This window comes from Cololabis saira, chromosome 1, assembly GCF_033807715.1.
Source record: "Cololabis saira isolate AMF1-May2022 chromosome 1, fColSai1.1, whole genome shotgun sequence".
Taxonomy (NCBI): Eukaryota; Metazoa; Chordata; class Actinopteri; order Beloniformes; family Belonidae; genus Cololabis; species Cololabis saira.
Window position 1 is genome coordinate 22,949,221 of NC_084587.1, and position 16,746 is coordinate 22,965,966.

Genomic DNA, 16,746 nt, shown 5'->3' on the forward strand with positions numbered 1-16,746 from the left:
ATACTGACTGCTTCCTCTCTTCAAGCAGCCGCGGCGTCAGCTTTTTGGCCGCACGAAAGGTACATTGTGGTGACGGTGATAGCCCTCTTCCGGCTCTCAGCTCACATCATTATTAGTGGTCCATTTTGAAATCCATAATGCTCACTGATGTATAAGCACTATATGCTCTTGGCAATGAACCTTCTTCTTCCAACGTTTATGCATCTCATCATCCCAGAGAGCACTTTCATGTTTTTTTGTATTGGTTTGTTTGTCTGTTTGTTTGGTTTTTCTTTTACCCGTCCACAGTTTACCCCTGCATTTCAGTTAAGCTACATCTCCCAGCGTCCTTGGAAAAGATAAAGTAGGAATAGGAAATGGCTGGGTAAATCTACAGATGAATGACTGACCAATGGATTCATGTTATGTGTTGTTCGTTTATTTGTTTCTACTATCGCTAAAAACTATTTTTTTGACTATGTACTTCATACCTACATATTTAAAGATGTATGAAAGTTCTGACACGTTGGACACTTTTTTTCTCCAGCTTGGCATACACTGAACTCGTATTCACATTTTTAGATTAAATCTTGAAGATGACACTTCTTCGGATAAAAAGGTGTAACGCTATTTGACCACCCATATAGAAATTGTGCAAAAGTAAGATCGTTAGTATCCATTTCCTGTCACAGTTTCCCCATCTCAAGAGAAACAAACATCAGGCAACAACATGGACATTGACTTCCTCGTTCCTTCCTCCCATCAGTCTAATCGCTGCTGCATTTTGTGCGAGGAAACAGTTGCTTGTAATGTTTAAAAGACATAATGTGAGTGAAAGAACGGGGTTGAATAAGAAGGGAGGAGAGATTTAAGGAGAAGGGGCAGATTGGAGGGGCGTTGGCCTCCCGGTCGCCCCTTGTCCCTCCGTGTTTGTGTGTGTTTGTGTGTGTGTGTGTGTGTGTGTGTGTGTGTGTGTGTGTGTGTGTGTGTGTGTGTGTGTGTGTGTGTGTGTGTGTGTGTGTGTGTGTGCTGCTAGAGATGACTGTCAGCAGGCGGTTCCTCTGAGAAAGAGGAGAGAGGGGGGTGATGTTTCCAAAGGGGACCCAGTCTGTTACCAAAGGGAGGTGGAGATTTACTATCCCACCCAGTCAAAGTGTCTCACTGGTTCTCTGACATACACTCTCACACACACACACAAATACACACGCTTGCAACTGAGCACACACACACTCAGACGTACTGCAAACTCTCCACAGGAAACTCTGAGCCATAATGCGAAGGCACCTCAGAGCAGACGGGTGCACTGCTCAAACCAAGTGGGATACGGTGCAGCTTTGATAGTGCGTTAATTACTCATGTGATGTGATACAGATGTCTGGGGGCTTCAGCTGAAAGTTTGCCTGACGGTTTCCAAGGGGGCCAGGCAGACATTTTAGAAGCGGTAGGTGAAAACCAAACGTATTTATTATTTATGGATAGATCAGTTTGTGTGCTGTCACAGATCCCAGCAGTGTCATGCTGATGCTAAACTGTGATGCTACTTGAAGGGCTGGCTGCTAAATAGTTCTTTGTGTACTTGGTGACAGCAGGGACTTTGAACAGGAAGAACTCTGGGCTATAAGAGTTGCCTCTGCTCTGACATGATGAAAAGGGCTACACCATGGATTTGATAGTTTGAAACTTCATCAACTTCTTACCAGCAGTTCCATGCATTGATTTGCTCTGATTTTAGTGCAAAAAGTCTGTTGCTTTTCCTGTTAATAGATGGATGATTCAGGGCACAACTATGTGTTTGATTTTGTGGATTTGAATTTTCATCTGTTTTCGATTTTAACCTTAATGCTTACTTTACACAGCTTACGAGAAATCAGCCCTGCAGTACTTTTATTGTTGCTAAAAAAAAACAAACAAGAAGCTCATAACCACATGTTTAAACCTTTTGAAATTAGAAACAGAAGAAGAATGCAGAATGCTGGAGAAATAACCCTCTGCAAATGCGTGTGAGAGTCTCCTTATCAAGACGGAAAAACAAGGCACTAAAACTTCTCTGTGCCCTTGCAATATTATTGATTTAAAAGGCATAAACAAGTTTTCTCTCTTTGACTAAAAGTAAAAGAGATACCCATAATGCTCTGCTGATGCCTCATCCTCACAGCTCAATTGATTATAACCTGAGCAGGCATCTTCCGTCTGCATTTCCTTCATAAAAAAGCTCTTAAAGATGTTTCCTAAACAAATGTCAAACTTTCTTGAGCTTCCCGTTTAATGCCACACTTTGCGTGGACTTTGTTACTGTTTCTCTCTGAAGTGAGAGCAGTTGAAACATATATTCTAAACAAAAAATGATCTGTTTTTCCTTTAATCTGTTTTTTTTTTCTTTCTCAGCAGTGATATACTGGGACAGTCTCTCAATCGGTGAACTCAAAGTGCTCGTTCGGTTCTATGATGGGCGCTCCAGCAGCACATATGTTCGCCATAATGGCCTGTATGGCAGCCGGAGGGATGTGCCAGACAAACGGAGCTGAAGGAGACGACCCTCTCTATGGCTTTCAGGTTCACTCCACCTTCCAGTCTTTGGATTTCTACAGCACCATCAGTCCAAGTGCAGTCCCCATCCTCGTCCAGAGGTCCATAGGAACCAATGCGCCTCTGGGATCCAGCCCTGTCAATGAAACTATGAAGAAGAGGTTTCCGGCGTGCCTCAAAGAGCAAGCAATTAGTAACTATTTTAAGTACATCAACACCATCATTTCCATTACAGTCTTTGTGGTCGGTCTGGTCGGCAACGCCGCCCTCCTGAGGATTATATACCAGCACAAGTGCATGAGGAACGGGCCGAATGCCCTCATTGCCAGTCTGGCCCTGGGCGACCTTATCTACATCTTCATTGATATACCGATCACTGTATACAAGGTACATTTCTCACACCGCTGCTACATAATTGCTTTTGTAGTCTTAACCTAATTTTTTCAGCCTCACTACTACCTAACACGTCCGGCTGCTGATATGATGAAAAGCAGCAACAACGGAGGTGACACACACAGACAAAGTGGAATATTAGAGAGGATAAAATTGGGGGAAGCGGGAATGGGTCTAAGGGTGTGTGCAAATAGACTGGAAAGTGCAATCAGTTGAACAGTGTTATCTTCCTTGTGTGGTCAGATTAGCGATGAGAGGAGTGGCGATACGCCTGGTTTAAATAAACACAGCAGTCACAATGGCCTCGTAATGACCAGACAATAGTCACAACCTGTATTTTTCTGAGGTTTTATTGTATTCTCACTGCTCCTCAATCAATCAAATTTTTCTTACTCAATTTTTAATTAAATTCATATAAATATTGTTTTAACCTGCGAAATGTGAGATCAAATTTTTAAATGGATTACCGGTAATAGGAGTTGTAGATAATGACTTGTATTATTTCCCCATTTAAGAATTAAAAAAGCACAGTTTCATATTCTTTCAATGATTATCTGTGAATTTCCAGCATGTTTTAATTATCGGGAGAGCAACAGCTGGTTTCAGTTTGGGCTTCGCTCGCAACACTTTTGTTTACTTTCAGGCCTCTTTAAAATATGAAGCGTTTCTGTGACGTCTGTGATAAATTATTGTGACATGCCTGCCTTGGTATGATTTATACGTATAAACATTGTCATGCTTTGTGTAATAGTTCAGAACAATGGCAAAATGAAGTGATCCGTCAACTTGATCTTTTGAGCCACATTAGAGGATGTCATTTTGCCAGAGAAAAATGAGAAAGCCACCTGGTTAAAATTAACTTGGGACTCTGAGGGCAGAGCGACTTTTGAGTCTGAGCAACACATGTGCGAAAAGGAAACAAGATTCTTACATGGGGGGGGGGGTCCGTGCACAAACAAAGAAAGAGCCGCGTCCACAATGCTGAAATCCCCTGTTCTCTTCCTCGGGGCAAGGACGTTGTTTCGAAAACACCATGCTTTGTTTTGTGTTCAGGAGGAAGAGTAGAGTTTGTATGTATACTCACGTATTCTTTTAATACTGGTGGAGGTTGTGGAAGTCGGTTATACGCCAGAGAGAGAGGATATCAACTCTTTACTGAAGTTTAGTTCCTGTATTGAGTGCCTTTTTTTAAACTGGAGATCCGCCAGATGTGATAGACAAAACAAAAGTTCCATATATTTATTGTGGTCCTTGTGGTTCATGCCATATTAAACTAAACCCACACTAATCTTGATTTGCCAAGAAGCTCCCAAAACACATACAAAGACAGATGATAGATAAAACAAAAAAAAGTCATTGATTTCGGAAAAAATGTATGCTCAGTTTGAATTTGTTACCTAGAAAATTAGAAAAAAAAGGTTGGTTGAACATGTCACTGTTAAGTGGATGACTCTTTAACATGTCGGTTGATATAAGCGGCTATAAACATACCTGTGAAATATTGTGTTCAGCAGTTTAAGAAATATATTTATCAACAGGAATTCATTGGAATTAAAGAACTGTAAGTGATACCCCATGGTATTTGGCAATTCACATCTGTGAAGAAACCATTAAAGCCACTCTATGTAGTAATTCCGAATCTGATCTGACCACATGGGGGCAGCGCATCACATGAATGTTCATGCGTTATTTACAACCAACTGCACCTCTTGTGTGAAGAAATGGTATTCCAAGCTATGCCGGAGCGTACTCACTCATTGCCAGCTGATTGTCAGTGACTCTTTAGTCAAGAGATCACATTTTCATGCCACCTTGTCAAAATGTGTATTGATGCACAGGGTGACTTTAACACTTACAGAAGTCATCTTATTCCGTCATTCAGAAACTTTTCAGAAAGTCTTTTTCTGGCCTTGCTTATTTCAGCAAGAAAAATGACAAACTGTCCTGAAACTCTGCACATTTTGTACTATACAAGATTCATTGTGATTTTAGTTTTGATCTTTTAATTTCCCAAACAGAATGCACTAAGGCCCTGTTTGTCTATGTAAATAAAGTTGGCTAATTTGACACATTTCAAAATGGTTTGGCGACCAGTTTTCAAATGCATTCAAAGTTATTTTTAGAGAAAATGTAATGCAAAATTCGACACCTTTCCCATCTTTTTTGAAACATGACATGTACGTTAATTTCATAGAAAGCTGATTTTTCAATTTAACTGATTTTAAAATGACCACATGGTGTTTTGATATACATGTTATAGTTTCCCTAGCTGTTTGGAAAACAGTGCTGAACAACCACAAAACTAAAAGGTTAACTAAACTATGATGTTATGTTATTATCATGCAGATAATAAGTGTTGAAGATGTTGCTGCAAATATAATTGAGTACTTTTGAGATACAGTGTGTAACTGACAATCTTTTTTGTTTTGTTTTGTGTCTTTTCCCACAGCTGCTGGCCTCACGTTTTCCATTTGATTACAACAATTTTGGTCTGTTTCTGTGCAAACTGGTGCCTTTCCTGCAGAAGGCTTCTGTGGGCATCACGGTCCTCAGCTTGTGCGCCCTCAGCATGGACAGGTGAGCACCATCACGCAAAGTTACATCAACGTTTTTTGCTTTACATGTGAAGCTGTGATGTAGGAGCGATAAACTCAAATAAAAGGATTACATTTTCTTTATTATAATTATTTAAATGTATTAGTCCTAGAATAAACAAAGTTGTTTTTTCCTTTTAAGTTACATGGCCACAGCAGCAGCAAATCTGTATGCTGAAACAAGAAACATTGATCCTTCATGGAAAAGAAAATCTCACAACCTTGATCTGGTTGGATGGTTTTGACAATCTGTCCATATTACAATTAGAGCAAAGCAGCATGGCTTTAGATTGAATTATCAAAATAATATTTTTTCCAAATATGATTAAAGTCATTAACATATGGAGAAATTAATTTAGACTAATGATACTAACGTTTGAAATTGACAGTAATGACAGGAAACCTAAGGTAATCACTTTCAAGAAGCTCATGAGGTCAGTACTGTAAGCGGAACATCATTTATTTGTTTGTTGTTCTGGTCGTTGCCTTGGAGTCCAAGATATAATTATTCTTTCTGTTAGGTAATGCATTGTTTCTGCAAGCACTGCGGTTATGATGCATGTGCTTTTGATATGATTTGTGATGTTAACATTACTCTATCTGGATAGCAGGCGTACTGATATGCTCTATCTTTTATAGCGCCTTAATAGAAATTCCATAATGAATAAATGATGGTTTTGAAGTGCTTAAGTTTAGCGTCATCCCACTTAATGCACCATCTAACTTCAAAGATCAGAGACTCGCCTACCTGCTCTGAAAGGGCTCCAAGGTTCAACATCCCAGACAGTTTTAATGACCTCTATTATGAGAAGATTGTTATGCTCTTCAGTTGCGTTCAAGAGCACCTGCCCTCTATTTGTTTCCAGGAAACACGTAGCATATCCTCGCCTGAATGTATTAGGAAACAACTTGAGTCCCTTTTGTATCTTTTCAATGTTGTAGGAAGAGAAAAAGGTGGATACATTACCACTTGGTAAAATATAAATGCTGCCATGTTGTTCAACAGAGAAATTCAAATGTGTCATGAAAAATATATTGTTTTTGCCATAAAATCTTGATGCATGATTTTACTAAAACATTTCGACAAGTGGTTTCCATTAATGAAACAAACAAGCAAACAACTATTCAGTGCATGGGAAACACAAGCCAACGCACAGACCTCTCTGCCAACATGGGCCAGTCTGTTTGGAGGCTTCACAAAAATATAAATATTAGATATTTAAAATAAACAATTGATCATCTCTCCGCATTAATTCTTAACATTTTGATAGTCTGCTTACTGAGCCATTTGCTGTGCTTGGTGCGCTGCCAGCAAACCTAACAACACAAGACACTGGTTGGCTTTGCCAGTCAGGAAAGAAAAGAAAGTGACAACTTTTGTCATTCGTGTTGAATGATGAAGCAGTCACTGAAAACAACTGAATAGTGATGTCAAATTGCATCACAATAAGATATGATACTGTTTTCTAATACATTTCTTAAATTATCTATTTTTGATTCCAGAGCCACAAAGCAGCCTCGTGAGATATATTTAGTATTTGTTTTGTTTTTGTTTCAGTAACTCAGCATCCTTTAACAATATACCTTAACTCTTATCAGTTCATCAGGTATGACCATGATGTTAAGCAAGTTCTCTGATTTGGTCTTCCCGTGTCATAGGTACAGAGCTGTGGCATCATGGAGCAGAGTACAGGGGGTGGGCATCCCTCTCTTCACAGTTGTGGAACTTGTGACTGTTTGGGTGCTGTCGCTCGTCCTGGCCGTGCCTGAGGCTGTCGGCTTTGACATGGTCACCTTCAACTACAAGAACAGAACCATACACACCTGTATGCTTAACCCAAAGTCTCGATTCATGGAGGTACTATATTATTATGTTAGTTTTGATGAAACCTGTAGTTGATTTCAGCCCAACAGCTGTAAGGAGTCTTTGATGTTAAACAAAGACTGTATATGTATATACTTACATGTTTCAGAACCTGCTCTCCTTATGTTGAGGGAGTTCCTGTTCTGGGGTAGAAACTTAAAAAGACCTTATTAGAACTTAATTCCTAATTATAGCAGTTGAAAGTTTGGATTTTTTTTAGATGAGGTGTTGGGGTGTCTAATATTAGGGCCTCGAATGGAAAATGCCTGGAAAATAAACACCACATGACTTTTCACGCTTAGATTTGCTCAGTTCCTGAATATGTTTGGGAACATGAATGTGCTACTCGTTATGCCTGTCATCAGTCTGCCAAAACATCCAAATTAGGGAGGCCCCGATACCATTTTTTTCACACCGAGTACGAGTATGAGTACTTTAATTTGTGTACTTGCCGATACCGAGTACCGATACAATACTTCTACCACAAAAATAACTAGGCTAAAAATGCAATGAAAAATGCAATGAATTGGAAGACAGGTTTTATTTGCAACAGATAAATTCAATAAAAAAAAATAATATGAGTAGTATAACTATTTTAAACAAAAAATAATCTTTCTGTGTAAATAAAAAGTCTCCACACTGGCACTGTCTTCACATTTAAGAAAATATCAAACATATAACATATCAATGAAACATCATATCGCGGCTCGAGTGCCTCAAGAAGACGGTGAAACCCTTCATCTTCTACAACTGACAGTTTCTGGTCATCCAGCGCTATATAACTGCTTAGAGCCTCCGTTATCTTAACGGCCCGTGGGTTGTCTTTTGCCATTATCTGTCGCTTTTGCAGAACCTGAGCTAATGTTGGCTGTTGTGGTCTTGCAGTAGCATTAGCAAACTCTTCAGCTTTATGATGCGTCTTGAGATGTTTTATCAAGTTGCTGGTATTAAATAAATTATTATTTATTTACTATTTACTATTAATGACCACACAGCCAGGCTGGTGGAATTTGGTCTCTGCATTTAACCCATCTCTAGAGACTAGAGAGCAGTGGTCTGCCATATGAACGGCGCCCGGGGAATGAATCTCCTTTCCTCCTCATGACACCTTACTAAGTTTGAGCTTGCGTTCGCGTCAGTTCGCGTGCACCACAAACTGCAACAATTTTCAATCCAGCAGTAAAAAATAACACATTTCCTGCGTGTTCATTAAATGATCGAGAACATAAGAAACTGTGGTTAAAAGGAAGCGGCCACTTCTCCGCAGTCACCAAATACACCCAATATTTTTTTTTTTTTTTTTTTTTTTTATTTATTTAGCACAAACAGTATCATATAAATAAGCAACATGAACAATCAACATTACTGGGATGTGCAAAGGGGAGGTATGAAACCCAAGAGGGCTTATATGAAAACCTCACCCAACATATTCAAATATCAAATTTGTTAGTTTAAAAACAACATAGGAAAATAATTGAACAGTAATGAGAAATAAGTAGAAAAGTGTAGAGATTAAACAGTAAAATATATAAGAAAAAAAAAAAAAATAGGAATACGTACATAAATGAATAATACAAAACAAAAATAATGAATAAGCTCATAAGGAGAGAGAGAGAGAGGGGCGAGAGAGAGAGAGAGAGAGAGAGAAAAAAAACACAACAATAATTATCTTATGTTTGATGATACATGGTTTGACTGATGAGGTACTTTTTGAGAGCCTTTTTAAATGATGTTAAGTTCATAATTTTTTTCAGATAGTCAGGTAGTTGATTCCAGAGACGTGGACCTTGATAACGCATTGAAAATTGCCCAAGAGCAGTTCTAAAGAAGGCAGTGTGGAGGTTGGAAGAGCTTCGTGTCTGGTAGCTATGGACTTGGTTGTTGAACATAAATATGTGAGAGAAACTACAAGGTAAAATATTCATTCTATGCTGAAACACAAATAAACAAATCTGATACACATTGATATCATAGACATTCATGAAATTAAGTTCTTGAAACAGTGGACCTGAACTTGCATGTGGCTCAGAGTATGTAACCATTCTAACAAATCGTTTCTGTAAAGTAACAAGGTGTTTGAGGTTTGTTTTGTAAGTGCTTGCCCATACAAGATTGCAATAAGTGAGAAAAGGATATATTAAAGTATAATAAAGTGATATAAGGATTTTTCGAGGTAAAACATGTCTTATCCTGCTGATGACACCAATGTTCTTAGCAACTTTGTTACAGATGAATGATACATGTTTTTTCCAATTTAATTTTTCATCAATATAAATACCCAAAAACTTGGCATATTGCACTCTAATAAGAGAATGATTGAATATGTAGACATCTTTATCATAAGGGATCTTTTTCTTATTTTTTGGTACGACTAACATGTATGAAGTTTTTTTAATATTTAGAGATAATTTATTTTTTTGGAACCAAAGATTAACTTTTGTAAGTTCAACATTTGTTTGAGTAATTAGGTCTTCATAACTTCGATTCGACATAAACATATTCGTATCATCAGCAAAATTGACAAAAAACATGCTTTTTGAAACCAGATATAAATCATTTACATAAATAATAAAAAGCAAAGGACCAAGAATGGATCCTTGCGGCAAACCACATGTTAACTTCCTATAGCTAGAATCAAAACCATTCCAAGAAACAAACTGTTTACGGTTGTTCAGATAGTCACAGAACCATTGAAGCTCTATTTCCCCAATACCATACATCTGCAATTTTTCAACCAGAAGACTATGATCAACGGTATCGAAGGCTTTGGACAGGTCTATAAAAACCCCAATAGTAAATTCATTATTATCCAATGCCGTTGAAAATCTATCAATTAGTTGAACCAGAGCCATCGCGGTGGAGTGTTTTTCTCTAAATCCATATTGATGAGAATAGAGGAGATTGGATTCATTTAAATACTCTGTTAGTCTATTGTACACAATTCGTTCAAGTACTTTGGCCAAACAAGGCAAAATGGATATTGGTCTATAATTTGAGTACTTACACTTTTCATCAGATTTGTGTACTGGGATGACTCTGGCCCATTTGAACTGGTCAGGACAACGACCTGTAGCAAGTGAGCAATTCAATATGTGAAGAAGAGGTTTTGTAATGGCAGGCAAGCATTTCTTGAGAAGACTAGGCTTCAGTCCATCATGACCAGCTCCTTTAGGTTTGAGTTTGGTCACAATGTCCTCAAGCTCAGCTTGCCCAATCATCTTGAACCTGAAAGGTTTAGGGGGAGCCTGTATTTCAGGAAGTGTTATAGAACTATGAGGTATACTGGAAGCAAGTGAGGGTCCAATGTTAACATAATATTTTGAGTGAAGTATCACTTTCAGAAATAAATCCAGTGAACTTTCCCTCTCTTAGTGACTGTGGCCTTTTCACATCCTTGGAGTGCATAATTGATTGCAGGCCAAGTGCAATTACTGAGGCCCGAGGCCTCAGGCGGAGCCACATGTACCATTTCTCATGCACGAAACTGGAGTAATGTCTACCAGATAATAGTTCAACGCTGAGCTCTAAAGACAAATACTTCCTAACGCTATTATTTAAGACAAAGTATTCACAACTCAGAATGACACTTTTTTTTAAACGATATTAAACATACTTTTTCCCTCTTTTTATAAGCACCACAGCAAAATTATAACTAGATGGATTTCAGAAATTGTACTCTGTCTAACAGCCCAGCGTTCAACACCAAGAAGAATAATTTCAAATTATGACTTTTCAGGCCCTTATAAAGATATGGAAATGTGATGACACAGCTTTTTTTCATGTACCAGCAGTTGTACAAACTATCCTAAACCAGAGCATGCGGGATGGTGGTGGTAGTTTTGAATTAAGCTTAGAGGTTCATATTTGGGAGTTTGGTCGTATATGGACACAGTAGATTATAAACCCAAAGCTTCTCAGTCTCTAACTCTCAACTCACACAACAAATTATGAAATAATTGCCATTTACATCTAACTGACTCCAACTACATGTGTTTCCCCTTAGTTCTATAAAGAAGCAAAGGATTGGTGGCTGTTTGCCTTCTATTTTTGCGTACCACTGATCTTCACTGCAGTTTTCTACGCTCTGATGACCTATAAGATGCTCAGACACAAGAATGGCACAATTCGGATTGCACTCAGTGAGCACATCAAGCAGGTGAGATGATAACCTAGATATTTCAGATTACCTCTGTCATCTATTGCTTTATCACCCTAATGTTCAATACGTGCACTATTGACATCTCCTCTTTTAACGGTGGAACATTATTTCTTATTTTTCTCTGAAGAGGAGGGAGGTAGCCAAAGCGGTCCTCTGCCTTGTGCTCATCTTTGCCCTCTGCTGGTTCCCACTGCACTTGAGCAGGATTCTTAAGAGGACGGTTTACCAACAAAACGATGTGATGCGATGTGATCTTCTCAAGTGAGTTGCTATCAGAGTTTGATCACCCCAAAGATCATTAAAAGGGCAGGTTCATAATTATAGATGACTGAATGTGTTTACATTTTAAAGTTACAAAAAAGGCAAACATTGCTTTTTTGATATTGTACATTGAAACATCCCTTATTGTCACGCTCTGCTTGCAGTCCTCAGTTGTAGCCACTGCTCCTTTAAGGCCACCATTGAAAAAGCCCAGTCTGCCCTCGTATGTTGGCTGGTTGGTTAAAAGCCCTGGCCAAGCGCCAGCCATCTAATTTATGTATTGAGACCAACCTGGAAGTAGCAAATATTGAACTTACTTGATTGACCACTACCCTTAGTGGTCAATCAAGTAAGTTCAATATTTGCTACTTCCGGTAGCCCACCCCTGGGCTTTAAATCGTGGGAGTCAACCTCCTTTGACCCCCATGTTGAAATGTCCAACTTTACAGCAGAAAGACACATATTTACAGCTTGGTTCAAAAGATCTTTTGGTCTGTATTGTTTGATTTCACATCGTTTACAACTCAGGGGGGGTGAAGGTTTTTGTACCATATCAAGTGAATTTATTGGAAACAATGAATTTATGTCTAATAGGAGGTGTAGCCTTTTAATTGGCAGTCAGTCATCTTAGACAGTGGCTAGCCATTATCACTTCCTTATCAGTCATCGTCACACTACCAAACTTACCCACGCAATCTGCAGTTTATACAAACCCAGCGTTGCAGTTATTTCTGATTTTGCCAGAAACATGACATCTGAAATTAGATATTCCATTGTCAATGTCTGCTGGCAGCTCTGCAGCTCCTCCGGTATGAATTCGCTGAAGGAGCTGGTTGCCATGAACTAACTTTGATTCACTTATGGGGGGGGTTTGTTCCTGCCCAGGAAGCCGACATCTCCTCAGAAAACATGTGGACATACTGTCCATTTTACAGTTGTGGAATGCAAGCAGTTGTTCATCTTTGATTGACATGTGTAAACATTTACCACTTAGCAGAGATGTAGATTAGTGGTTGAGGGAGAGCCTGGACTATGACTGGACCATAAATGATGGGTTCCCAGAAGAGCAGGGTCTTGTGGGAGAAATTAACTCCCTAATTAAATCAATTCATTTTTTCCTATACCCATGCCCCAATTCTCTCTTTTATTTCAAGAATGTTGGCCTGGTAGCTTTTGTGTAGTTTTGTAACAACCAGAAAATCAGGCAAGCGACAGGAAAACAGTAAAAGTAAAAAAAAACAATGTAATACACAAATATCAAATGAAAAAGCCCAAAAAGCAACACATGAAAACTGTAAAGCTACATATGAAAATAAAAAAAGTATGAAAATTATGAAACTTCAGCCTGTTCTTTAATAATTTTCTCATCTTCTCACTTTTTTCAGTTTCCTGTTGGTCCTTAATTACCTCGGCATGAACCTGGCAACAATCAACTCGTGCATAAATCCCATTATACTATACTTTGTCAGCAAGAAGTTCAAAAACTGCTTCAAGGTACAGTACACTCATATTATGGATGGATAAATCATATGCAATCACTACTTTAAAGTGTAATTCCCACACATATGGAGAGCCTTCTGAGTCTGTCTGGCCTGTAACACAAGTAGTGAACCCTCAGTCCGTGACTCAGGGGCCATCATGGTGATGACATATCGTGAGTAACATATAAGCAGTCTGGTGATATATGTAGTCACTTCACTGTCTCCAAATGTCTGTCAAGAGAAGGAGCCTGAGAAAAACCAGGCCCCGCAGTTTCCATGTTAGAGTGGCTTTGTGGGAAAACACGAGAGACAGCTTCCACATAATGAAAAACCCTGTGGTAAACACAGCCATACTAAAATGCTTTTCTCTCTTCCCATGTTCTCCAAGTCGTGCCTGTGCTGCTGGTGTTACGCTGATAACCAGTTGAGCAGCATTGGACCCATGAACGGCACCAGTAACCAGTGTAAAAGCCCAGAGCCCAACAACTTCCAAACAGACTTCAGGAAAGACAGCAACTGATCACTTAACTGAGAAGTATTTTAGAGCTTTTCAGTGTCTTGTCAAGATTTTAAAATACTTTTGGCGGACTATGCTTGGACCAGTAAAGAAACTCGTGAGTCCAGGAATAACGTTTTTGGAACTGGAATAAAAGGAACTAACGATGAAGTTGTTGAGCAATGCTCTGACATTTTATGAGTCTCTGAGCTAAACTTCCTAAAAAAAAAAAAAAAAGAGAAACTTGTTCTGTTCCCACACTCTTGGTAAGTGCTACAGTAGCTTGAAAGAAGAAGGGGAAGAGACGGATGAGGAGGAGGACTTTTTCAAAGGATGCAGCTGAACTCTATAAATTGCTCTCTGTCAGGAGCCAAGCGTGCTATTCCTGTAAAGGGCAGGACCATCGGGAAGGATGCTACGAGAAGGAAAAGGCTTACTGCTGTCAACGGGGATGGTGAGACAGGAGTATTTGCTGTTCCCAGGAGTTTACTACTCATTGGCGATGTAAACCAAAAAGGCATGTTATTGATGGACTAGCAACTATTAATTTTCATATCCAAAGCTCAGCAGTGCAATTTACTTATACTCACTTCATTGAGCTACATATGTGGAGTAAATAGAAAATGTCTGAGATTTCCTTGCTTCATGTTTCTGCCTTTTTCAATTCATAAAGAAAAAACAAACACATTGAAAACAATATAAATTCAATCTAATGTAAGCATGATCGAAATGCATGGCAGTCCTTAAAAATTACAGATTTTGAATTATTATATTTAGAATATGTGAAGATATGAAAATGTGAAAGTACTTTGCAGAGTATCTGGAACAGGACTCCAAGTTTTAATACAAATAGATAAGTCTCAACTCAGTATTTTCAAAGGTCATGTCAACCAGATGATTCAAAAGGTGGTTGCATTATAGCCTTTAAGTTTATTATCAGCCAAAATGAGTCAAAAACTGTGAATTTTATAAGCCAAATCAAATTATTGTGTCATGTATGCTTCTATAATCCAAGTGTTCACTTTTATAAAGTGCTACATTGTATGTTATTATAAAAATAAATCGTTTATTCAGACATTGCTCTTGTACTGACAACTTTGGCAGATAAACGTTTGAAATGGTAGCCACTAAGCAAAGTTCTCAAGAAGGGACTCCAAAGTTTGCAAGTTGGGATATATGATTATTTGCAGTTACGTGTAAAGATAAAAGTGTTATGCTGTGACTTTGCTGCAGTAAGTATGTTGAGCCAACTCCAGCTTAGCCATAGCTAGTTTAGCTTAGCATATAACTATTCAATTCAGTTAAATTCAAAAGTTGTTTATTAATCCCCAAAGGGGAAATTAATTACTAAAGGCAGTTTAGTTTAGCATCAGTGGATAGTTAAGTTACATATGTGGTGTAATCCTGTGATGATGCTAAGCTAAACTTGAGCTTAGCATGAAGTGGTTGACCAATATATATATATATATATTTTTTTTTTTACCCAATTTAGCACATTTTTAATCCAGTGCAAAAATGTAGCTTCACTTACAGGACAAGGCTTTTGAAGCGCGGCTGCAACAGAGTCACACGGCCTAACATTTAAACAGTTCAACAGCTAGTAAAGTTGCAGCATTGTATAAACTGCTATATTTGCTAAAATCAGAGTATAAGAGGTGCGATTATGGTGTGTGAAAACACTTTCAATGAAGCTAATTGGCTAAGAAATGTAACTGAAGTTAAAATGTAAGACTTTTCATAACTAAAGGTAATAGCATTTTCACGTACTACAATGAGTATGCCAATGAGTAATTCATTGGCATGAATGTTGGAATTACGTAGCCTATAATTTCTTTATGAAATGATTTTCCCTATAAAGCCAAATGCTTTGGCTTTATATCTTATATACATAAGACTCGGACACTCTTCTCAACTAATCCATATAATAAAAATTAATTTGGGATTTCCAAAAAATGTCTTCTTTTTTTTTTGGCAGAAATTATATCCGGTTTAACATAAACTGCCTTGCACTGTTTTATATTGGATATGTGAATAAATGTAAACCTGTGTGAGTTTGAGTGTGTGCTGGCATGCGAGAGTCAGCTGTTACCTGCACTTCTCTGTTTGAAGTGTTTTGCACACTTGTGTACAGAAGAACAAGAAAGTTCTTAGGCTATAATTTACCACTATGAACTAAATCCATACATAATCATCAAAACATATATGTTTTACTTTTGTCATTTATGGACATGTTAACCTCATGTTAATGCTGCTTAAACCAATAAATCTCTTTCCATCCTCGTTATAATAAACAAGGAAGTTTTATTTTCCTGTCATTCTGGTTTGTCCAAGAAATCAAAGGTCCCGCTTATGCTTTTTTTCTGCATCTGTGAGAAAGAAGCGTCTGGGAGTGATTTGAAGCACACTGTGACCTGCTCGGCAACTGAGCCCCGGGGGTTGCATATGTCAGCAGAGAGGATGTGAATAGCTTGGATCTTGGGAATTTGATACAATTCATTTCTCGTCTCTGCTGCCAAAAACGAAAATGAAAATAAAAGTTTTACTATCTGGCAGGGCTAGATGAGGCATTTCATGTCATAATACCAGTAGTTAATAAAAATCGAATACAGAATATGTACTAACATTAAACGTTTTTTCTGTACTTTTAGTGGGTAGTATTCACATATACCGTATAGTACACAGGGTTAAGAGAAAATTCATCATCTTCATAGTTGTGTCAAAATATGTCATAACCCAAGGATTACACTCTTTACTGTCAAAAAGCCAGTTACCAGAGCAATGTAATCCCTGCAAAAAGCTGAACAGCATCCAAAATCAACAAACCATTGCAGCAGCGGTGGCTTTATCAGGCATCATTCTGTTGTTTGTTTCAGCATCTTGGAAATAAATTTCAGTCAGTTCATAAACTTTATAAATCAGTTACATGTTCCTCCTAAGAAAGCATGTCACAATCAGCTTCCCGTAACTCCGAGGAAACTCTAGGTCGTTCCAGA

The 16,746-nt window shown here is 38.3% G+C and overlaps 1 protein-coding gene across 2 annotated transcripts; it reads left to right on the plus strand.

The window, feature by feature from the left end:
• Positions 1–1,170: 1,170 nt before the first annotated feature.
• Positions 1,171–16,069, plus strand: ednraa (endothelin receptor type Aa). Of its 2 annotated transcripts, none has more exons than XM_061718352.1 (8): positions 1,171–1,420; positions 2,368–2,892; positions 5,348–5,475; positions 7,152–7,350; positions 11,360–11,512; positions 11,643–11,776; positions 13,162–13,270; positions 13,646–16,069. In XM_061718352.1, the coding sequence occupies exons 2-8, from the start codon at positions 2,422–2,424 to the stop codon at positions 13,775–13,777; spliced, it is 1,326 nt and encodes a 441-aa protein (XP_061574336.1). In that variant the 5' UTR covers positions 1,171–1,420; positions 2,368–2,421; the 3' UTR covers positions 13,778–16,069. The 2 variants fall into 2 exon arrangements, with proteins under 2 accessions (XP_061574336.1, XP_061574329.1); XM_061718345.1 differs by having other exon boundaries at positions 1,172–1,420; positions 2,365–2,892.
• Positions 16,070–16,746: the final 677 nt, after the last annotated feature.

Coding starts and splice junctions, on each gene's coding strand:
- ednraa (XM_061718352.1), top strand. CDS start 2,422: ATGATGGGCGCTCCAGCAGCACATATGTTCGCCATAATGGCCTGTATG. Junction 5,476..7,151: donor TGCGCCCTCAGCATGGACAG/GTGAGCACCATC, acceptor CCCGTGTCATAG/GTACAGAGCTGTGGCATCAT. Junction 11,777..13,161: donor ATGCGATGTGATCTTCTCAA/GTGAGTTGCTAT, acceptor CACTTTTTTCAG/TTTCCTGTTGGTCCTTAATT.